The sequence below is a fragment of the Saimiri boliviensis genome, chromosome 9, assembly GCF_048565385.1.
Source record: "Saimiri boliviensis isolate mSaiBol1 chromosome 9, mSaiBol1.pri, whole genome shotgun sequence".
NCBI classification, from domain to species: Eukaryota; Metazoa; Chordata; class Mammalia; order Primates; family Cebidae; genus Saimiri; species Saimiri boliviensis.
The window spans coordinates 30,513,957-30,537,937 of NC_133457.1; the positions used below are offsets into that span (position 1 = coordinate 30,513,957).

Below are 23,981 nucleotides of genomic sequence, written 5' to 3' on the forward strand. Positions count from 1 at the left end.
AGAGTCCCAAGAAAGAGTGTTTCTCCCAATAATATCATGACAAGGATTTGCTTCCAAAAATCCATTGAGAGGGTAGGGTGTAGGTAGATCACTGGGAGTATGGGTGAGGTAAGTTCGTCATGAGTTGATACTTACTGAAGCTGGGTTTTGACTACATGAGGCTCACTATACTATTCACTCTATTTTTGTATATATTTGAAGTTTTCCATAATAAACGTTTTAAAAAATCTGCTTACTAAACAGCCAACATATATAAGAGTTATAGAATAAGTGTGGATACCAATGTTTAATAAACAGTATAGGGCCAGGCGTGGCGGCTCACGCCTGTAATCTCAGCACTTTGGGAGGCCAAGATGGGTGGATCACCTGAGGCCAGGAGTTGGAGACCTAGCTAACATGGTGAAACCCCATCTCTACTAAAAATACAAAAATTAGCTGGGCATGGTGGCACACTCCTTAATCCCAGCTACTTGGAAGGCTGAGGCAGGAGAATCACTTGAACCTGGGAGGCAGAGATTGCAGTGAGCCAAGATCACACTACTGCACTCCAGCCTGGGCAACAGAGCAAGACTCTGCCTCAAACACTCACACACACACACACACACACACACACACACACACACACACACACAAAATAAGTACAATTTAAAATACATGGAATTTTTTAAATTTCATTAAATTGTTTCCATTAGTTATTTTATTTATATTATTTAAATTATATGGAATATTTTATTCTGCCCACTAATACTAAAAATTTATTATGCTTCAGGCAAATGCAGTTTCTCATTACGGTAAATATGTGCAGTGTTATTTTATTACAGATATATGAAAGATCTGTTTTATAGAGATTCGTTGTACTTATCCAGCCTATCCACTGTAAAGGGAATCCTCTACATAAATCAACACGAGGTCCAAGGTGTCTGATAATAGCCACAGACATCATTGTGCAGCTGTGAAAAACTAATCTCCCTAGTAAAGGAAATAGTTTACTTGAACATCATTGAATGCCATTTTGAAAAAATATAATGCTTTTAGATTTTTTTTAACTACATATACATTTTAAACTAAATTTCTAAAATAGTTCACCTTCCTCTTTAGCTCATTTCTGAATAGGTGACTTTATTTTGCTAGCTGGGGTTACAAAAAGTTTATTAAACTTACTGCTGAATTAAATAGCTATTTGTTTCATAGTGCTAGAAGTTATTCTCATCAAAACAAAGGCATCAAACACCCAGTTAATGTAAAAAAAAAAAAAAATTCTTACCACCCTTTTAGTATACAGGCATACCTCAGAGATATTTCAGGTTCAGTTCCAGACCAGTGCACTACAGCAATTTTCTGGTTTCCCAGTACATATAACAGTTATGTTTACACTATACCACAGTTTAAGTGTGCAATAGCATGATGTCTTTTACAATGTATATACCTTCATTTAAAAATATCTTATTGCTAACAAAATGAGCACGTACTGTTGGGAAAATGCTGCTGATAGATTTACTCAACTCAGTGTTCCCACAAACCTTCCATTTGTAAAACTTGCCATATCTGCAGAGCACAGTAAAATGAGGTACGTCAATACATTAGCCCTCAGTCCTTGGTAAGAGAGGAGAGACACACACTATAATTTATAAGTCTTCTAATTATTTTCAAACTATTTTGGGAAAACATCATGGGGATACTAACATTTTTTATGGTATAAAGTAACTTAATCATTCTGTAGTTCCTGGACTAATCCTCCTCTTTTAAAAAAATTCGTGTGCTGCTTTATTTCTGTAAGGATACACTAAAACATACACGATAATAGCTAATGACAGAATGTACAAATGAGGCATCAGCTTCTCTAACCACTCCTACAAGAACGTTAGTACATATTGTCATTACATGTTTACTTTTGACATCGTCTCATTATACTATATTGTATAATAATGTAGAATACAGTAAGTAGGTACTCCTGCATTTCAGGGAAGTGGTAGGTGGAAACCCACGTTTCCTCTTGAGGAAAATTCCTAGGAAATCACAACAGAATGATAACTAGGAATCATTTTATTTTTGCAGTCCTCATTAACACATGGACAAAAAGCAGACAACTACATTACAAGGGAAGCAAGTCCTCACTGCTGTGTAATGTCACATCCATGTTGATGACAGCCCTGGTACCTGCTCAACTCCCCCTATAGAGTTTTGCAGTTACTTCTATAGGATGAATTTCAGCACTACAGGAATATCTGAAGGGGCTAGAATATTTTCATGCAGGCCGGGCACGGAGGCTCACACCTGTAATCCCAACACTTTGGGAGGCTGAGGTGGGTGGATCACCTGAGGTCAGGAGTTCGAGGCCAGCCTGATGAATATGCTGAAACCCCATCTCTACTAAAAATACAAAAATTAGCTGGTGTGGTGGCACGCGCCTGTAGTCCCAGCTACTCAGGAGGCTGAGACAGGAGAATTGCTTGAATCTGGGAAGCAGAGGTTGCAGTGAGCAGAGAACGTGCCACTGTACTGCAGACTGGGTGACAGAGCAAGGCTTCATCTGAAAATAATAATAATAATAATAAAAGAAAATACATAGAATATTTTCATGCAAGTTTTCAAACCTACAAACTATTTTTCTATCAATTAAAACAAAAATATTCCTAATTAAAAACAATAAAAAGGACAGCAGGGTTACTTTTGTTAAGTTTCCAGAACTATTTGCTATGATAATGTCCCTCTGAAACAGGCTCATTTTCTCAGATCTGCCTACACTTCCCAAATCACCTTGATGTTCCCTGCTTTAAAGTAGGAACGCTCAGAAACATGCCACAAGGGGAAATCAATGTTAGTACAGGGAAGGGTCAATTTAGAATTACAGCTAAGTTCAAATGTTAATTTTCTGGAAATTCGTATTAGTCATTTGAAAGCACAAAAGAACAGAAGGAAGGTCAGAGTTTTGATGAAGAAGTTAAATCATGCGTGTCAATAAGTTCTTTTCCTGCTCACAAAAGAAGGTGAGCAGCGAGTTGAAACAACCACTGCAACTCTTGCATGTCACCTGACTACACGTAGGTCCCAGCTGAGCCGCAAGAGGCATCTCAGTGGGGACTTTATCTCAGCTTACATCACTAAGTCGCTAAATGACTAGCGCGTTTCTGCTCTATGAGAAACATGCAGTATAGTCAATCTACCGAAATTTTTATTTTTTAACTGCAGCTGAGCAGAAATGTGCACCCTTCTGCACATACTTTTTCCTCTGCAAGGGGTCCCTGCAGTAGAGACAGCCAAACTTCTCCACCACAGTACCCACCTTGTAGCTGGAGGGACCTCACACTGGATGTGTGGAAAATGGGATGTATTTGGCAAGGGCTGGATACGGTGGAAAACAACTTCCAATGTGCTGCCTGGGGATGCTCGCCTGCACAGCTAGCAGCAGCAGCAGCAATGACTGCCTCCCCTTTTAATATATGCATTGTATTCATTCCCTTCTGAAGCACTCTACAGATTCTCAGAATCGGTTCTTCAGTATGAGCTGTTCAACAATTCATTCAGTAGATATTTACTAAGAACCTATGTGCCAGGCCTGGTGCTGCAGGCTAAGAATAAAAAAGGAACACCACTGGCCCTACCTTTGCAGAGCTTATGATCCAGCAAGTTTGTGGATTAAAGCATTTATTATAAGCAGGAATGTGTGTGTGTGTGTGTGTGTGTGTGTGTGTGTGTGTGTGTGTGTGTGTATTTAGCTAACTCAAGTTTAAGGGAAAAGGGGTAAATACTAGATGACGTTCAAGTCTTTTATCAGCCCGTTCCCTGTAAGTCCCCTCTCAGATATCCTTCTTTTTGTGCTCCCTTTTTGGGAAGAGCTAGGTTTTTACACATTTTTTCCCCCACAGGTGTACACCTACATAGAGAAATAGCTTATTTCACTGCAGAAAGGGTGAGAAAGTTCCAGAAAAGGTAATAAACCAGCTGTTAACAGAACCTAAAAACCCTACTTCTTAACTGTACATCTATCTCCCTCTTAAGATGACGCCTTTGGAAACACAAAAAGAAAGAGACTGTGTCTCCCTTCTGGGGATCAGCAACCACTGAGTACGCTTCTGCACGGGAGGCCTCCATGCTCATAACCTTCATGGGTCCTGCCATCCCACTGTTCTTACAGAAAGTGCTCTTCACTGGGTACCTGAAACCAATGTCAAAACCAAGCCTGTGCCGATAATGTGTGACATTGGGGTCTGTGGGCTACAAGGGGCCCACGCATCTGTGTCAGGAGAAAGAGGCCCCAGGCAAAGCACAATGTATAATGAAGTCTGTTTAAAGCAAAAGCTACCTAGGAAAATTCTATCTAAAGCCAATGCCCAAAATTCCATCTGTAGCCTGACTAAAAGTACCTAGGAGAGAGCTCAAAAGAGGAAGGCGAACAAAGAAGGAGAATCAAGGGAGATGTGAGCCTAGCCTATGGTCCAGCTTCCATCACCTGTGACAACGAAGCTAGGAAAGCTGTGCTGCCTGCTACCTAAGACATCCACCTTTTAAACGGAGTCCAGCCACCAAAATGAAAAACGATACTGGCTCACCCCTCACCCATATCGTCCATTCTGGACCAGACCTTCTACCTTGGCTCACAGGAAAAGAGGGAAGCTTTGATGTGTGCCAGGTGGAGGAGAAGGGACTGTGCTTTGGCTTCCCTCTTTCTAGCTGCACCACAAGTGAAGATGCATGCCCTCAGGGAGCACCTGGCAGATAGTCACCCACCTGGCTCCCGGTCCCTCCCCTTTTCCAGCCACTTCCTGCTGCTCAACCCATCTTGCAGTTCACCTAAATTAGGGCTCTGAGTTCTGTCGTTCCCAGACAAACTGACCCTAAAGAGTTTCGCCCATCATTCCATTCTTGGAAATCTCACCAGTCTCACTCTGTAGAGGGATATTTCTCCCTGTTGTAATGACCAGCTTGACAGTGGATGTATCTTCATCCCGTGTCCTGCTTCTTGACTCCAAATCCCTTAGGCCATCACACTTTAAATTCAGAGTACCTCACCTCCTAAGCACTTCCTGTGACAGTAAGATATCCATACTTTCCTTTGTTCAATTTTCCTGTAGTGGTCATCTCAACCAGTCTCCCACTCACTGCCCCAAGGTCTCTAGGAATTTATGCAAATGCCACTGGGGGACAAGGACATAATCTCCCCTTTCCTCAAGGGCACAGGCCTCTCCAGACACACACTAGAGTATGCAGTCTACGAGCTATATTTATGATATGGTATTGACATTGCCTTTCTCTTGCATCTGCACTCATCCTGCCACTTCTCTGGACTTATCTCAATCCTCAAATTCTCTGTTTTAAGCCTAAGCCTTTTCTCCACATTGTTGCAAAGCTATTTCATTAATTTAACTGAACACGTCACACAATATGTACAAGGCAATGTTTAGCCTTGTGTTATAAATCAGAAGGCTGTTTCTCTTCTAAGGTAACTCTGTCATTAGCCGCTTTGGATCGTAGACTAGAAACATCATTCAGCTGCTCTCTGAACCCTGCAAAGTGTAGAAACTAGAAATGTCTGTCTTATTCTACACGGGCCAGACTGGATCACTTGCTAAAATGTCAACCTGTCCTTTGACATTTATGTGAGTAATCCAACAGGTTCTGTGCAGGAAGCACAGTATTTGCTAGAGTTATTTCAAATACAGTGCAGCCCTTTCCTTTGATAATAGAACTCAGCTTCAGTCTTCTTTCACCTGCACAACAGAGATTACAAGTGTTTACAGAAAGCACTCGCACCATTTGGCAAATAATAGTTAAGAACAGTTTCCTGATATTTTCAGGACGTCAATCAACATCCTCTAGTAAGCAACATTTTCTTTTCAGACACACTTTTAGGTTCCCAAAGACTAAATAAATAGAAGTAGCTTCCTTCCAAACAGCAGAAAGAACTTTTTTTTTTTTTTTTTTTTTTGAGACAGAGTCTCACATTGTCACTCAGACTGGAGTACAGTGGCGCTCACTGCAACTTCCACCTCCCAGGCTCAAGCAATCCTCCCACCTCCTTCCACAGCCTCAAAAGTAGCTGGGACCACAGCCATGCACCACCATGGCCCCATTAATTTTTGCATTTTTTGTGGAGAAGGGGTTTCCCCATGTTACCCAGGCTGGTCTCGAACCTCTGGGCTCAAGCGACCTACTCATCTTGGCCTCCCGAAGTGCTGGGATTATAGGAATGAGCCACTGCACCCAGTCAAGAACTTTTATTCATGGTAGTTTTTTCTTAGGAATTAGGTGATGATCAAGTGGTTAATTGTTAATGAGATTGGAGTTACTGGTTTGTCACCAAAACCACTTATTTAATTGAGCAAGCAAATAAATAAATAAAGATTTACAGCACAAGCATCTGAATGCATCAGCCAACATCTGATTGGATAAGTCATACAGACATGAGAGGGTTTATCAGCAAATCCAAAAGACGATTCTAAACAGGACTAAAAGGCAACATTTTTAGTCCTGGGAGTATGTGGGAGGTGGGGGGGAAGTCTTTATTCCAGGATTTACGACTGCTTTCATGCCAGAGGCATTTTAAAAAATCATTATTTACCAGCCTTTATTACCCACCAACACTTCAGAAGAACAACACCCACAATAGATATTCTAAGTACTGCTTCCCTTACAGAGAATTTTGTAAAGTGAATGGTTTAATCAGGTTACTTCTTATGATTACTGTCACTGGAATACGGAAATCATAAATTAGGACTTTAAGAATTAGGAAAAAGGATAAGAATGAGAGCTTTTTTCTACTTACCAGTCAAGGGAAAAAACACAAACCTTTTTTTAAGAAAAAGAAGAATAAGAGCTTAATTTAAAAAAAAAAAAAAAAAAAAAAAAAAAAACACTACATGGCCGGGCGCGGTGGCTCAAGCCTGTAATCCCAGCACTTTGCGGGGCTGAGGCGGGTGGATCTCGAGGTCAAGAGATCGAGACCATCCTGGTCAACATGGTGAAACCCCATCTCTACTAAAAATACAAAACATTAGCTGGGCATGGTGGCGCGTGCCTGTAATCCCAGCTACTCAGGAGGCTGAGGCAGGAGAATTGCCTGAACCCAGGAGGCGGAGGTTGCAGTGAGCCGAGATCGCGCCGTTGCACTTCAGCCTGGGTAACAAGAGCGAAACTCCGTCTCAAAAAAGAAAAACAAAAAACAAAAAACAAAAACAAAAACAAAAAAAAAAACTATATGTGTTAGTATGTAAAAAAGGTGACTAAATCTGGGTGGATGCTATGAAATATAATAATTTGTGTGAAAACTCGCTTTCCGTGAACGTTAAAATCTTTTATTTAAGGCCGGGCGCGGTGGCTCAAGCCTGTAATCCCAGCACTTTGGGAGGCCGAGGCGGGTGGATCACGAGGTCGAGAGATCAAGACCATCCTGGTCAACATGGTGAAACCCCGTCTCTACTAAAAATACAAAAAAATTAGCTGGGCATGGTGGCACGTGCCTGTAATCCCAGCTACTCAGGAGGCTGAGGCAGGAGAATTGCCTGAACCCAGGAGGCGGAGGTTGCGGTGAGCCGAGATCGCGCCATTGCACTCCAGCCTGGGTAACGAGAGCGAAACTCCGTCTCAAAAAAAAAAAAAAAAAAAAAAATCTTTTATTTAAAAACAGTAGTTTGTTTTAGTTATCTTGGTTTCTTTGGATGGTGGATTAATTAGGATGTTCTATAATGCAAGTGACAAAATCCTCAAACTGACTTAAATCAGAAAGGAAACATACAGGATCTGGTAATTAAAAAGGCTAGATGTCTGGCTTCAGGCAAGAGTTAATCTAGTGATTCAAATGCTGTCACCAAGGATTTAGTTTTCTCTTTGTGTTGCCTTCCTTTGACTTCATCTTCAGGTTCTATAAGAGTGGTTTCTTTTTTTTTTTCTTTTGAGATGGAGTTTCGCTTTTGTTACCCAGGCAGTGTGAGGTCCTTCTCTCAGGGTGGTAAAATGCCTGGTGCAGTCCAGACCTAACATTCTCAAATTACGCAGTGGAAAGGAAGAATACAGGTCTCTTCTAATAGAATTCAAAGTCCTAGGAATCATTCTGTCTCATTGACTCCTTTGGCTCTTGTGCACAATAACTGTGGCCAGGAGAGTTGAATACACTGATTGGTCCACCTCTGGAGCCTGAATTTTAAAAATCTTTTTAGCCCCGTAATCTTGTTTTTCATTTATAATATCTCATTGTACCATTTTTGGTTGTTATGCCCTTGAGATTAGCAACTGTAGCTGGGCGTGGTGGCTCAAGCCTGTAATCCCAGCACTTTGGGAGGCCGAGGTGGGCAGATCACTAGGTCAAGAGATCAATACTATCCTGGCCAACACGGTGAAACCCTGTCTCTACTAAAAATACAAAAAAATTAGGTGGGAGTGGTGGCATGCACCTGTAGTCCCAGCTACGCGGAAGGCTGAGGCAGGAGAATTGCTTGAACCCAGGAGGCGGAGATTGCAGTGAGCTGAGATCGCGCCACTGTGCTCCAGCCTGGTGCCTGGTGACAGAACAAGACTCTGTCTCAAAAAAAAAAAAAAAAAAAGAGATTAGCAACTGTAACTTCTAAATTCCTTGCACTATTTCAAAGTGCTCAAAACAATGAGTGAATAATTTAAGGTAATCACACTATTGTGATGATCACTATAGTCATTTCTTTATTAACTATTGTCTCTTATGCCAGGGTACTCTGTAAGAAATACACAGTCATGCACCACTTAATGATATTTTAGTCAATGACAGACTGCATATGTGACGTTAGTACCAGAAAACTGTAATACTGTATTTTTACTGTCCCTTTATTATGTTTAGATTTGTTTAGATACACAAATACGGCTGTGTTACAATTGCCTACAGTATTTAGCACAGTAACGTATTATACAGGTTTGCAGCCTAGGAGTAACAAGCTGTAGCACATAGCCTAGGTGTGTATTGGGCCACACCATCTAGGTTTGTGAAGGTATGCTATGGTGTGCACACAATGACGAAGTCACCCAAGAATGCATTTGCCAGAACACATCCCTGCTGTTAAGCAACTCGTGACTATATTAGAATCCAGGACGATGACTGTTCTCCACGGCTCTCCAGATCCTCTCTTCATGCTCAGTGCCCAAGAGGCTGACTTCAGTAGACTGTTTAAATGGCCTCCCTTCCCTCTAACTTCCACTCAAGTTCAGCCAATGGAACCACCAAGAGGAGTCTGAGGAGTGGGAGAAGAGAGAGGAGGGAGTGTTGATTTCTTGGTCCCCTTCCTGCTTTCCCAGGCCACTTTACTCATGGAAGCCACAGCTCCTGTCAGCTAGCCCTCTCCTGAAGCTACAGCTACATCTCTTCCCAAGTTCTAGATTCTGGGAAACCAGTTTTTTCCTTTGTCCTTTCAAGTCTAGGGATGAGAAGGCCTGATATTGATAGTTCTCATTGGTTTCTCTTAATCCCTAGATCTGTGTGTATAGTCCTTCACTATCTGCCTAGTTATGTCATTTAAGTGTGCCATTCGTGTACTGCCAGGATCCTGACTCATATACACATACACACTATTACAAAACCCAACTCAAACTGGCCTCAGTCATAAGTGGAATGTATTGCATGATGTAACCAAAAAATATAGACATCTGGCTTCAGGCTTCCCAGGGATCTAATCATCTGCCAAGGGTCCTACCTTTGAATACCATCCTCTTGGGGGTTAAGTTTCCACATATGAATTTTGAAGGGACAAGCACATTTAAGTCATAACATGTCTTCTTAGTCAATTTTTTAATTATAAATAAATTTTTTAAATTCTAAAAGCAGTGAATGTTCATTATACAGAATGTAGAAATTTAAGATTAACCAAAAAAAAAAAGGAGATGAGAAAGAGTAGCCTTTAATTCCACTGTGGTTAATATTTTGGTGTATATCCAATGCGCGCTCATTCCTCTCTCTCCCCCTCTGGGACCTTACTGTAAATATTCTTTTAAGTATCTATGCACTCATTAATTTTATTCATCTACTGTTCCTCTCAGAACCTAATACAGTTTCTACTTGCATGAGTAAATGATACTGAGTAAAAAGATGAATGCCTGAATGTCCAAACCAGCTCTTTTGTCACATGCTGCTGGAGATAATAGAGCAACTGCTGCACCATTCTGTTCTCATGTGCCTGCCAAAGGAATACCATGTCAAGGACTTATCTGTACCATCGAGAAACCACAATACCATACTAACTTCAAGGGAAAACTCCTTAAAAGGACAGGGATTTTGCGAGCCCATTGGCAGTGCTTTACAAGTGAAGGAGCCCTTAACTTGGAGCTAGAATATCTAGATTTAAATTCCAACTGGGTCATTCTACCCATTTTACTTGTTTAATCCTCCATTTTCTAATCTGTGAAATGAAGACATCAACTTACGACCTATAAGATCCCTAGCAGTTAATAGTCTATGACATATATCTCTATCCAAACACAAACGCATGTGTGTGTGTGTGTGTGTGTGTGTGTGTGTGTGGATATGGATGTATATGTGGGGGGGGGTGTGTGTGTGTGGATATGGATGTATATGTGGGGGGTGTGTGTGTGTGTGTGTGTGTGTGTGTGTGGATATGGATATATATGTGGGGGGTGTGTGTGTGTAGATGTATATGTGGGGTATGTGTGTATATGTGGGGTGTGTGTGTTGGGGGGGTAATGAAAAGAGGCAGGAACTATGCTCTAGGTGCTAGTATGACAAAATCCGAGTTTGCTTGTTTTCTAAAAAGTGAAAGTCTTATAGGAAATCCAGCCAGTATGTTTTTCATGCCTACAAATACTTTCTGTGGCTAAGTTAGGAAAACTGAAAGCAGGAAACTCAACAAAGTACAACAAAAAAAATAATTTAAAAACACTCCTCTATGTGTGTGGCTTCTATTAGCTCTCAGTGATAGTTGTAATTCTATCTGAAGTTCCCTTTCTTGCTTCATGGCTTAACAGTTTCTTGCGTCATTTCCTAAACACTCCCCCATTTCCAAGGTTACAAGCAGAGAATAGCTCTTCACTCACTTGTGAACAACAAGTACTATAAGAGAACTTAACAACTGAAGCAACAGAAATCCTAATATCAAACCAGGTTGAGAAAGGAAAACGATAAGTAACTCAAGTGTCTGGAGGAAAGGGAGCATGAACTATCACCACCTACCTTCCTTCCATCAAGCTCAGAAATGTTTTTAAACCTCACGCCCATTATTTGACAGCCTTTCAGAAATGAGATGTTTTTATTAAGATCTGGGTTATGCTGAGGCGCCTCTCCACTCTGCCTAAGGGGAAGGTAGATTAAGCTTGGTAGAGGTGAACCACAGGGAGCCATGCTTGGGAAACTCTGCTCCTGGGAAGTTTATCCACTCAAGTGCACCAAGGCTTTCGAACTCCCTAACCCTAGAATGTCTGCTTTTTCCAAATAATCAATCAGAATACACTTGTTCATTCCCAACATGGGTGACGTATATCCAGTTCTAGCTTGGGACAGTTTGCCCCTATGCAAGTCCCAGGCCTGGCTGGAAGTGTTCTTTACTCCTCAGGTCCAGACCAGTCCCGCTGTCCCAAGCTTTCCATGTTGTGGCCACCAAATGGGTGTGTGGCTTTCCTGTTCCTGCAGTCAGTGGGGACTGGGGAGTAATTGCTGCTTCCACCTTGGCTGGTACAGGAATCTTCTCATCTTTAGCCACCGTGGCTGCTGCTGTAGTGTCTCTCTCTCTCTTTTTAAAAATTTAAATTTCATAGTTAAAAAAAATTAGGGCATATGGGCTAAAACTAAGAATTTATGTTTAAAATAATATAAGCTATTAATTGGCTATACATTGTTCTTTGTATCACAAATTTCAGGAACATGAAGATAATGAGTGAGGCAGCTAATCAGGAACAAAATAACTTCAAATAATGGCCCCCACACATGGGCATGTACGGTGGGAGCATGACAAAGTCCCATACTCACATCTCTCTGGGCCTGCAAACTTCACACAGCTCAGATTGCTCTGAACTATTTTTCTTTTATCAAGAGTTTATTCGAGTAAAGAACAATCCATGAATCAGCAACACTCAAAACCAGAAGGGGTTGGAGGAGCTCTGCTGCAAGAGTGTGGGCAGAGAGCTTTGATAGGCTGAACATGGAAGTAAGATAAAGTATATTTGATTAGAGTGGAAAGACCCTAGCTAGAGAAGGATTGGTAGTTTCTGACTGATAATGTTTCTACTTTTGTTTTACTGTTACATTGAGCTTCAGTTTACTTACATAGGAACTTAACCTGCTTGGAGCCACTCCAGCCTAATGGTCTCCCAATTTAAAATTGTTTAACATAAGATTAATATCTAAACCTCAATAGTACCCCCTCCTACTTGCTCAACTGTATGTAAGAGAGCCATTATTTTTTAATTATAATGAACAGAAATGTATTGGCTCACAGTTCAGGAGGCCAGGAAGTCCAAGGCCAAAGGGCTGTCATCTGGCAAGGGCCTTTTTCTGAGAGATCCAATGTTTAATGGTGTACCTATTTCTATAAATTTGCTAGAAACTTCAGGGACATCACATGTGCCTATAAGCCAGTCATTGTCATTATTTTCCATTCTGATGAGCTGGACTAGGACTCCAGAGCCTCTGCCGCAGGTGGTTCCATAGAAGCATCACTCAGAACTGAAACAACTCCTGAGTGCATGGCTATCCCCGGCTAATGGTGGAGCCAGAACTCAACAATGCCTAGAGCGAATCTAGTCAATGAGCTACAGTCCTGCAGCTGTGCTGGAAAAGCTGGAATTGAAATGTCCTTGAGGCTAGAAATCCAAACAGTTGACCTTACAAAGTGAAAAGGACAATACCACATCTGGGTTACCCTCAGGTGCAGCAGTACAAGGTCCCACAGTAAGGTTGTGTGGACCTAATGTATCAGACCATTTACTCTCACAGTTCCTTTAATTAATATGCCAAACAGCTTTTGCCAAGGGTCATACTTACTGCTAGAAGTCTGTGTTGAGGAAAATTCTACAGCAACAGTCTTAAATCTCCACCCGCTCTGAAGTCCGTGCTCTATTTCTGGGTCTAACTTGCCAGGATGGGCTCCTTCTTTTCTTACAGGGTGCTCCTTGCTCTTATGTCCTGCACTGTTCTTTCCAAAACTCTTGTTCCTGTGAGGACTACACCAGTCCATCAGACCATGTGATATAATGGTTTCACAGAGTTCAGAGTCTTTTTCTTGGAAAGCTGTTCACCCCTGGTATAAATCAGTGAATGCAAACAGATCCATTGTAGATGGATGTTCTGTATGTCCTCTCCACAACACTACATAAGCTCTTTTCCAGACACTGCACCCCCCATCCCACCCCCTGCAAAAAAATCATCTAGCTGCACAGTTATCACAAAAGAGAGCAGGTTTCATGAGACAGGCTGGAAAGTGCAACACACAAAGGTCACTGTGTTGACTCTCACTCACAAACCACCTCTAACTGATAGTCTCTAGAGGGTCAAATCAAACTGATAATTTAATAAGTAAATGAGTAAATAAACTCTTCCCTACAGTAGTATCTCAATAAATGTAGAAAGAATGACAGAAATAGAAAACCACAATTTGACAAACACCACAGTAATAATTATGTCAGGCAGAGATAATTAATGAATGCTAAAATTAATAGACAAAAGTATGATGAAAAACAGAATATTTACATAGTTTCAAAGTATCCCCTCATAAGATGCATATTAATTTCAAAGGAAAGAACAGTAACTTTACAGCAGTGAAATCTGCCAGATGCCACTTTAAGTGATCAAAGTGTCTCTTTACCAATGATGAGACACATCAACTACATTCCTCCTGACAAGACACACTGAAAATGGTACAATGTCAATTCTATGATAGTCTTGCTAAAAAGGTATAAACTGAATTAAATCATCAGGAAATATCAGATAAACATAAATCGAAGAACATTCTGTAAAATAACTGGCCAGTACTCTTCAAAGAGTCAAAGTTATGAAAGAGAAAAACTGAGGAACTGTCCTAGATTAAAGGAGACCAAGGAACCATGAAAACTAAATGCAATTGGTGAGCTTGGACTGGATCCTGACAGAAAAAGTCCACTAGTGGGACAATTGACAAAATTTGAATAAGATCTGTAGATTACTTAGCAACACTAAGTTCGTTTCCTGTTTCAAAAATGGTTCTTGGCCAGCTGTGGTGGTTCACACCTGTAATCCCAGCACTTTGGGAGGCCGAGGAGGGCAGATCCTGAGGTCAGGAGTTCAAGACTAGCCTGACCAACATGGTGAAACCCCCATCCCTACTAAAACTACAAAAATTAGCTGGGTGTGGTGGTATTTGCCTGTAATCCCAGCTACTCAGGAGGCTGAGGCAGGAGAATCACTTAAACCTGGGAGGCAGAGGTTGAAGTGAGCCGAAATCATGCCATTGCACCCCAGCCTGGATGACAGAGCAAGACTCCATCTCGAAAAAAAACAAGGTACTGTAGTTATATAATATGATAACATTTGTAGAAGCTAGATAAAGAGTGAAAATTCTTCATATTAGTTTTTGCAACTTTCTCAGTAAGTCTGAAAGCACTTCAAAAGGACAAGTTAGGGAAAATAAAAATAAATTTTAAAAACTATGACAGCGAAATTCACTTCTTATTATATCGGTTTATAGAGAGTGTGAACATACATATTACAAAAATTATATTCATGCTTGAATTTAAAACTGGACAAGTAAATTTATCCTTTGATTAGTCAAATGTGACTTATTCAGGCATGTCTTAAAAGCACACTCTAAAATTTCAGCATTTATTTTATTATCAGAAGTTGAAAGTCAACATAACAATTATATGTGAAAATATTTCAGTAAGCTTGGTTTGTTCTTGCAATAATCTGGAGATCTCTGCTGGGGACTATTTTATTATGACAATCGAGTAGTAAATACACTGACCTTCAGACTGTCAACTCCTGGGTGAAAATGGATAGAAGACATTCCATTTGGCAGATGAAATATCAAGACCCCCAAATTCCTTTCCTTAGGAGGTACAGCTTAGGAAGGGAACCTATTTTTTTTTATTATTTTTTTTTTTTGCTGTTTATCCTAAAATATACTGATATGCCACTTTAAATGTAGTGAGTTCATTTACCAAGGGAAGGAAAAAACTTGGCTCTGTTCTCGGGTAAGTCTACACTTACAAGAAACTGGCAAAATGATTCCCAGAATCTCTCTTCTTGTACAGGGAAGGGCTTCCTCAACCAAATCTAAAGGAGTCTCTTGTCAAATTGACTGTCTCTAAATTCCACAAAGGACTACATAGAAAATAGAGCCTTTGGGATATGATTAAGACTTCCCAGTAGAATTCTGTCTGCCTTATAAATATCTTTCCCTCACCTAATAAAGCTCCAGAGGATGAGGACTATGCCATTTTCATCATTCATTATTCACTTAATCAACATTTATTTACTCTGAGCCAGACCCTGGACTAGATATTGAGAACAGAAGACTAAAACATAGTACCTGCCCTTGAAAGGTTCACAGTCTGGCAGAAAGAAAAACAACAACTTATGATGTAAATTATATATACTATAGCAGTGACTTCTACAAAACGTTGTAGGAGCCCAGAAAAATGGCCAGTTGAGTTTGCTGAAGAAATAATTCAGAGAAGCTTCCATTGTGGGGGCAGCATGTTACCAGAGCTAAAGAAAAAAAAGGAAAGAAAGAAAGAAGGAAAGAAAGAAAGAAGGAAGGAAGGAAGGAAAGAAGGAAGAAAGGAAGGAAGGAAAGAAAGAAAAGAGAAAGAAAGAAAGAAAGGAGGGAAGGAGGGAGGGAAGAAAGAAAAAGAAAAGAAAGAAAGGAAAAAGAAAAGAGAAAAAGAGAAAAAAGAAAAGATGTGGGTATGGAGGCATACGTAGTGAAGAAGGGAGTGAGGGGAGAAGAGTGGTCTTACAGTGGTTCTTTAGGAAAGTGAAAAGGCAGGAGTGAACTGGTTACCCTAAGAAGGAAAATAATGATATTAGATATGCTCAGCTGGCATGCAGCAAAAGATGGAAAGCTAGTCTTCATTTCCCAGACTTCCTCAACTAGGGTTCCAGTTCTAATGAGATGCACTGGTGGAATATCAGGAGAACAAATGTGAAGAGGAGGCCATCTTCCTGCCGCTGTTGGCCAGCAAGGTCACGGAGACAGTTTTTCTTCAGTGTTACTCTAGCATGCAGTCTTGATCTTTGTGAGAGTAGGAGGCAAGGGCAGCAATGTTGGGAAGAACTTTCTGATCCTGGCTTCCTGGCAGCTGGATCACAGCTCTCAGTAGTCTACTGAACTCAGTGTTGTTATAGTGGCCTACTGGCTCCCCAAGGGGAGAGGTTTCCCTGGCTGGTTAGTCCTATAGGGTCTGGCAGTTATTCAGGCAGGCCCGACGTAGCACTTTCAATGATTTTGGAAGCATTTAATTCTCCTAATTAAATATCTTTCTAACTAAAAAACTACATCAGTTTCTCTCTTTTGCACTGAACCCTGACTAAAGCAAAAGTAAGGGGAAACCATGAGAACTCCATATGTGAATGAGAATGATACTGCTACCTTTTCTGTCCAAAATGACAAAATAATTACCATTTTAAGTAAGAAGATGGAGTGATTGTTTTTATATATTCTTAGTCTAATGTTAGGTTAAAATTTGTTACAGTTTTTCAAAACAAAGTATTTGTGTTTGTTTTTCAATGGTACATATCGTCTACTTTATGCCATTTCTTTTTCTTTTTCTTTCTTCTTTTTTTTTTAAGAGACGAAGTTTTGCTTTGTCACCCAAGCTGGAGTGCAGTGGCACAAACACAGCTCACTGCAGCCTCGAACTCCTGGGGTCAAGTGATCTTCCCACCTCAGCCTCCCTATGGCTGGGACTACTGGCACGTGTCACCATGCCTGGCTAAATTTATGCTTGAGTGGAAGTATCAGCTTATTTTAAAATATTAATTTACTTTTCAAATAATATTAGACATTGCATTTTATATTAGATCTATTTTATATTAAATTTTTTTCTTTGTGATAACATTGAATCACTAACATTATTAACTACATATTTTTAAATGCTTTTATACAAATGATGTCCAAAAAAGGTCTATTATTTGCTCTAGTTCCCATATGTATAACATATAAAATGGACCAAGGGAAAGTATTAATTAGAACAAAAAAGCTAAACCTATCAGCTTCCAGTTTGCATAAGTCTAATCAATAAGAATGCATCTCTTTTTATTTTTATTTTTATTTTTTTTTAAGATGGGGTTTCACCCTGATGGCCAGGCTGGTCTTGAACTCCTGACCTCAGGTGATCCACCCACCTCAGCCTCCCAAAGTGCTAGGATTACAGAAGTGAGCCACCACGCCCGGCAAGAATGCATCTGTATATTACTCCCTTCCACTTACTGAGATGGAAGTTCCCAGGAAACTGAATTTTTCAAATTCCTACCTATTCATCAGTCCTCAAGAGAGAGCTCTAGATTGGAGAATGCCTTGTTTAGCACAACATGGTAATGAATTTCTTAATTTACAAAAATGTGTACAAAGAAATCCAAGAGAGAGTAAAGAGCCCAATTTGTCTAGTGTATAAAGCAAGGAAAAATCTGAATTTCAGAGGCAACACTAAGGAAAAGTGACAGAGCCCAGGGGCAAAGAGAAAAGATTCAGAAGGGTGAGAAGTATTCTAAAGGGAGTGAAGAAAAGTAGGTAGGTAGTCAGGAACAGTGGGAAAGGACATGAGGTGGGCCTACACGGATCACCAGTAACTCCTAGATATCAATACCTAATATTTCTTATTTAAGTTGTGGCTCTGTGTTATGGATTAAAGCATATAAAGAGATAGGAAAGCCATCAACACTCTAACACTGGGAAGAAGAAGAATGGAAGTGGAGAACCGAGCAAGAAAGATGGAGAAGAAAGGATTACAGAGGTGAGAAGAAAAGCAGAAGCCTGTGAGATGTCCTGGAGAGTGGGAGAAGGCAAGTGATCCCTCAGATTCTTGGACTTAAATACCATCCATGCACTGATAATTCTGTAGGGGAACATAAACATTTCCCTGTTAGGTTCTGTACCTGAGGCCTATGAATTAAACTGACAAAAGACAGATTAACAGAAGAAAAGCATACCAATTTTATTTGATGTTAATGTTTTTACCATTCATGAGGGCTTCATGGAAAAGAAGTGAAAAATCAAAGAAGTGATTAGACTTTGGGGCTTATATACCATCTTAACAAAGGACGATATACTGAAGAGAAGTAACTACATAAAGAAAATGGGGTTTGGGCTTATAGAAGTGGTCGACTGTGAGAATATAAAAATATAGGGGAAACTAAAGGTGGATAAGGATTACAGTAAGGTTTCTTTGTGAAGACTCATCTTGCTGCTGTCTCCATTTCTAGTGATAAGGGTTATTTTCCTTGTCTTGGTGTGGGAGAAGAATGGGACCCCTTTGTGAGAAATTATGCTCTGCTTCTAGGCAGATAAAGGCAGAGAGCTCTTCCTGTGTCCAATTTTCTCAATTGCCTTCAAATCAAAATTATCCTTATGCCAAAGAGGCATATTTGGGGTGACATATTCTGATCTCATTCAACTTCCAAACCTCCAGCCAAGACTTCTCCCTTGACCTCTACTTCTCATATAGTTGGCTGTACGTTCCACATTTCCACTTGGCTGTCCATTAGGCTTCTTCACATTAACACAGCAAAAACTAAATTCCTATTCTTCTCATACCAAACTTCTTTCACTGATGTTTCTCATTTTAGTAAGTTAAATTCCGTCCTTCTGGTTGGTCAAACCAAAAATCTTAGAGTTAGCCTTGATTCCTCTCTTTCCCTCATATTCAGAATCTCAGTAACTCTACCTTCAAAATATCACCAGAATCCAAGTATACTATCCAAACTATACTATCCACCAGTGTAGTTTGCTATACTTCTATAGCAAACACAGGACTAAGCCAAGTCTAAGCCACCATCATCTCTCACCTGTTTGCTGCAATAACCTACTAAGTCCCTACTTCTATCCCTCTACCTCTTCTCACAATCTATTCACAACACAACAGTCAGAATCCTTTCTAAATAGAAGTCATTTTATGTCATTCTTCTAACCCTAATCCAGTTTGGCACTTCTGAAAGCCCTCATTTTACTCAAAAGCCAAAGTTATTACAATGGCCTACAAAATCCTATTCAATCTAGCCCCATTTCCCTTCTGATCTTATCCCCTACTCTCCTTCCTCTTTTGAATCTGCTTCAGCCACTGACCTCCATACTATTCTTCAAACACTTCTGCAATCTCCCACCTCTTGACTTTTGTAAATGCTGTTCCCTCCACCTTAAGTGCAGTTCCCTAGGATATGCACCTGCTCCCTCTTCTCCTTCATGCCTTTTTTGGTCAAAGAGAATCTCCTTAAAGAGGACTGCCCTAACCATTTAAGCTACAATTACACCCTCCTTCCCACTACAAGCAGTCCCTTTACCCTGCTTTGTTTCTCTCCTAAGGCTTTTAACATACAACATACAGTGGGCCCTCCCTATCTGAGGGTCCACATCTGCTGATTCAACCAATTGAAAATACTAGGGGAAAAAAAAAAAACAGAAAATAATAATGCCACAACAAAAATAATACAAATTTTAAAGTTATATAGTATAAAAACTAGTTACATAGCATTTATGTTGTATTAGGTATCATAAGTAATCTAGAGATGATCTAACATATACGAGAGAATGTGCATAGGTTATATGCAAATACTGTATCATTTCACATGTGGGACTTAAGCATCTGCAGATTTGGATATCAAAAATCTGGAACTAATCCAGATTTATTCACTGTCATTACTGTTCCAGACTTTTGACAGGGGTCCTGGAATTAATCCCCAGCTGATACTGAGGGATGATTGTACCATATAATTTGCTTTCTTGTGTTTTACAGTCTCTTCTCTTCTTCCCAAAATATAAGCTCCACAAGAGCAGAATGTTTGCCTCTTGATCACTAGTATATCCTCAGTGCCTAGAACAAGGACTGGCACATAATAAGCCCTCAATAAACATTTGTTTAATGAATGAACATAACTCTTTCCTCAAAAACCTCCAGTAAAGTCTCTTGTAACTAATTGTTTTGTTTTGGCAAAAGAAAGAACCGGGACCAGGTGGGGTGGCTCATGCCTGTAGTCACAGCACTTTGAGAGGCTGAGGCAGGCAGACTGCTTGAGCCCAGGAGTTCAAGACCAGCCTGGACAACATGGAGAAAGAAACTCATCTTTACAAAAAATTAAAAAATTCAAGTGGCACGTGGTGGTATAACCTGTGGTTCCAGCTATTCAGGAGGCTGAGGTGGGAGAATCCCTTGAGCCCAGGAGGTGGAGGTTGCAATGAGCCGATATCACACCACTGCACTGCAGCCTAGACAACAGAGCAAGACCCTGTCTCCAAAAAGCAAAACAAAATAAAACAAACAAAAAACAAAAACTCCTCCTTTGGGAGTGAAATAACAGTCAAATGAATGACAGGAGTAAAGCTGTAAATTCAAAAGTAAGTTGGAACTAGAAGTGGAGAAACTCCTTACTATCACCATCAATGATATAGATGGTGTGCTGGGAAGAGGATCTTAACTATTTTTACATAAATATTAAATGGAAGGGAGACCCAGAAATCTGAGGTTATATGTGTGAACATAAGCCATCATTCATGCTGCTATACACAATGGGGAGTCATGGGAGGGTTTTTAACAAGGGAGCAGAAGGTCTGGAGTGTCAAGAGCATAGAATTGAGAACAATTAGGAGGCCACTGCAATACTAGTTCACACAGGTAATGATAAAGACTTGAACAAGGCAATGGCATTGGGAATGATGAGGGAAGAATTCCAAACATCTCAGCTGTAGAATCAACAGGATTGGTAACCGACTGGCAAAAGGCATAGCTGGGATACATCCAAGGTTTCTAGCATGAGTAATTGAGTAAACAAAAATGCAGTTGTTAGAGTTTTACAGTAAAAGGATCAAGTTTTGCTGGGGAAATGGTGATTTTTAGTTGGACATCCAGTGGAAATATCCAGAAGAAATCTGTAAATAAACATGAATGCAGTATTTTGGAATTAATCTGTAAACAGAATGCACAAATAGAAGAGACAAGAGGAAGCTGAACATATAAAAACAATGGCCAGGAACATGTGAGAATTGGATAAAAGGAGAGAAACCAACGAGAAATCAGAAAGAAGTTGATATACATGCCAAAGAAGAAAAATAAGTCAAGAAGAACAGTCAGAATTGTCAAATACTGAGTAAGATGCTAGCTAAGAGAAGGTATTAGGTTTAACAAAATCATTCTTACCAGATGGAGGAGGTAGAAACCAAATTGTTGTAGTCTAAATAAGGAGTGAATGACAGTGAGCAAATGGGGACACTAAATTAAAACTCTGTTGATGAAGAAAATAGTAGGGCAGTTATTTGAGGGTGAGCCGTTGTCCATAAAGGATTTTTATTCCCCACCATAGTCCTAACCTGACATTTGACATCTATCTAATAAGGCACTCAATACCCACTGAATGCAATAATATTTTCATTTATAGACCAGGTCTCCTATAAAATGGTCTGGTGTTCTCCAAATAAAACAGCACAATACAGACTCATCGTTATGGGTGGGTAAAGGGATTGAAGGAAATAAAGACATTTCATATTCTATATTATGTTTGGGGTTAATTGGGAAGAAAAATTACTTATTTCCCACCCCATCTCTGACTATATACACACCCATATTATAGATTATGGAGGAGAAAGGAATTAAATGAATCCCAAGACCAGAACTGCATAGTCCAAAAAAAATAAAAATAAAAAAAAACAAAAACAACAAAATTTCAGCAATCTTACTTTACTAAAAAATTAGGCATCAAGATGCTGCAATATGCCTTACTGACACATCTAATTGCTCTTAGGTTAGATATATAATACGGGAAACCTGGAAAACCTGGAAAAAATTTTAATGGTATAATAAATGCTTATAACCTAACATTAAGTGAAAAAAGCAGCTGCTATATTGCATATGATCTCAATTTGAGAAACAGGAAAAATACAAATCACACACACACACACACACACACACACACACACACACACAGTCGGAATAAATACTATAAGAAAATAAACTGAACAGTCACAGTGGCTCAGGCCTGTAATTCCAGTCACTCAGGAGGCAGAGACAGGTGGATCGTTTGAGTCCAGGAGTTCAAGACCAGCCTGGGCAACATAAGGAAATTCCGTCTCTACACACACAAAAATAAAAGTTAGTCGGGTGTGTTGGAGCATGCCTGCAGTCCCAGCTACTCAGGAGGCTGAGGAGGTTGATCAGTTGAGACCAGGACTTGGATGACTCAGTGAGCCGAGATGGCACCTCTGCACTACAGCTTGGGCAGTATAGAGCGAGACTCAGTCAAAAGAAAGAAGAAAGAAAGAAAATAAAAAGAGAAAGAAAGAGAGGAAAAGAAAAAGAAAAGAAAAAAGAGAAAGAAAGAAAAGAAAATACATCTTTCTTTTCTGAATCTTCCCGATTTTCTTCAATTAAAAACTCTTTTAAAGACCTCCATAAAGTCAGTCGTGGGAATTTCTATCTAAGCACTTAACCAGCAATTTAAGCTCCTTCTCTTTGGTCTAAGTGGCTCTAAAATAACAACAAAGGCTACAATAATTGAAAGTCGCCAGACTTGAAATCGGCTGCAGCCTTCTTCCTTCCCACCTTCTTAGAATCTGTCCTATTCATCTTCCTTACACTTCCCTGGGTTCTCTGACATCTAGATTCCAACGGTGAGTTGTGAGAAGCAACGCGGAAAACGGAATGGTGACTCCAGCTGGTTGAAAACGAGCTGTATTACCCCGCACATTGCATGGGAAAAGATAATTGGCTCAGGTCTAGACGGCTCTGCCATCTGCCACCTGTGGAGCCCTAGATCAGTCGGTTCGTATCTCCGGCCCTCCGCGGTCTCGGTCTTGCCATCTTTTGCACGGAATGTGATGAAATTTACAGTCTATTGCAGGAACTGCCTCCGGCAAAGGCTTCTAGGATTCGGAAGGTCTCCGCCGATCCCCCTGAGGAAGGCCGCACCCTAAACGCACAGAATGTGACTCTGAGGGGGTGGGGTCGGGGAAGCGACATTTCGGTAGCTTCTCAGGTGACTCAGATGCTCAGCCAAGTTTGAGACACCAGGACTCTTCCCAGCCCTCCTGTTCTCTGATCCACTTCTCTGCCTCCTCCTGGTCCTAAGGATTCTCCAGTTCCCGCACAACAGGAGCGAAGGGAACAGGGGAGAGCAGGGACCGCCAACGAACGCAGGTCCGGCCCGGCGGCCGACCAGCCCCTTCCCCCGGCGCCAGCCGGCGGGTTACATAACGGGTCTCGAGGCGCGCTCTCGCGAGGTTTCCACCGCCCCCTCCTCGCTCCACGTCAGAGGGAATCGGGCGGAGCGGCCAACATGGCGGAACGCAGGAGACACAAGAAACGGATCCAGGTAGCAAAGCCGAGCCCTGGGGCTGGGGGCTTCAGCCCGCTGGAAAGTGGAAGGAGCGGGGAAAGCGCCCTAAAAGGGCGCGCGAAAGCAAGGGCGAGGTGGGGAGAGATTCCGCCGCGAGGCAGCTGGCTGTAGGCTGAGCTGTTGTGAGGGGCCTGAGGGGGGGCGGTGTTGGTGACGGCGGAGACAGAGACGGAGGTGGAAGGAGGGAGGCGCCGCGCTCTGAATCCGGCTGCGGGCCCCGAGTTCCTGTGGTCGCGCCGTCCCGGGCCTGAGCTGGGAGGTCAGCCTGCTCTGGGGCGCAGACGCTGACCCTTCCCGGGGCACCTCCGCTCCCTTCATCCCATCTTCTGGCCTTAGCTGTCTTGAAATTAAGGCCACGGTAATTGGGGTAGCAGGAGGCGGAGGACTGACCTAAAGCAGCTGGTTCTTTGTGCGCATAGACCGCACGGGAGAATGATCTGGACTTGGTCAGCCGCCCCGGGGCCCAGGCGGCGATCTGCTCGTCCAGATGTTCAGTTGCGTTGCC

General features: G+C 41.2%; 1 protein-coding gene across 1 annotated transcript in view; it reads left to right on the top strand.

Moving 5' to 3' along the window:
- Nucleotides 1–23,344: 23,344 nt before the first annotated feature.
- SEC62 (SEC62 homolog, preprotein translocation factor) overlaps nucleotides 23,345–23,981 on the top strand; it is a 43,382-nt gene continuing 42,745 nt past the window's right edge. Inside the window, exon 1 of the mRNA XM_003924954.4 lies at nucleotides 23,345–23,452. Coding sequence (XP_003925003.1) covers nucleotides 23,417–23,452 — 36 coding nt within the window. The 5' untranslated portion in view covers nucleotides 23,345–23,416. The remainder of the gene's footprint in view (nucleotides 23,453–23,981) is intronic.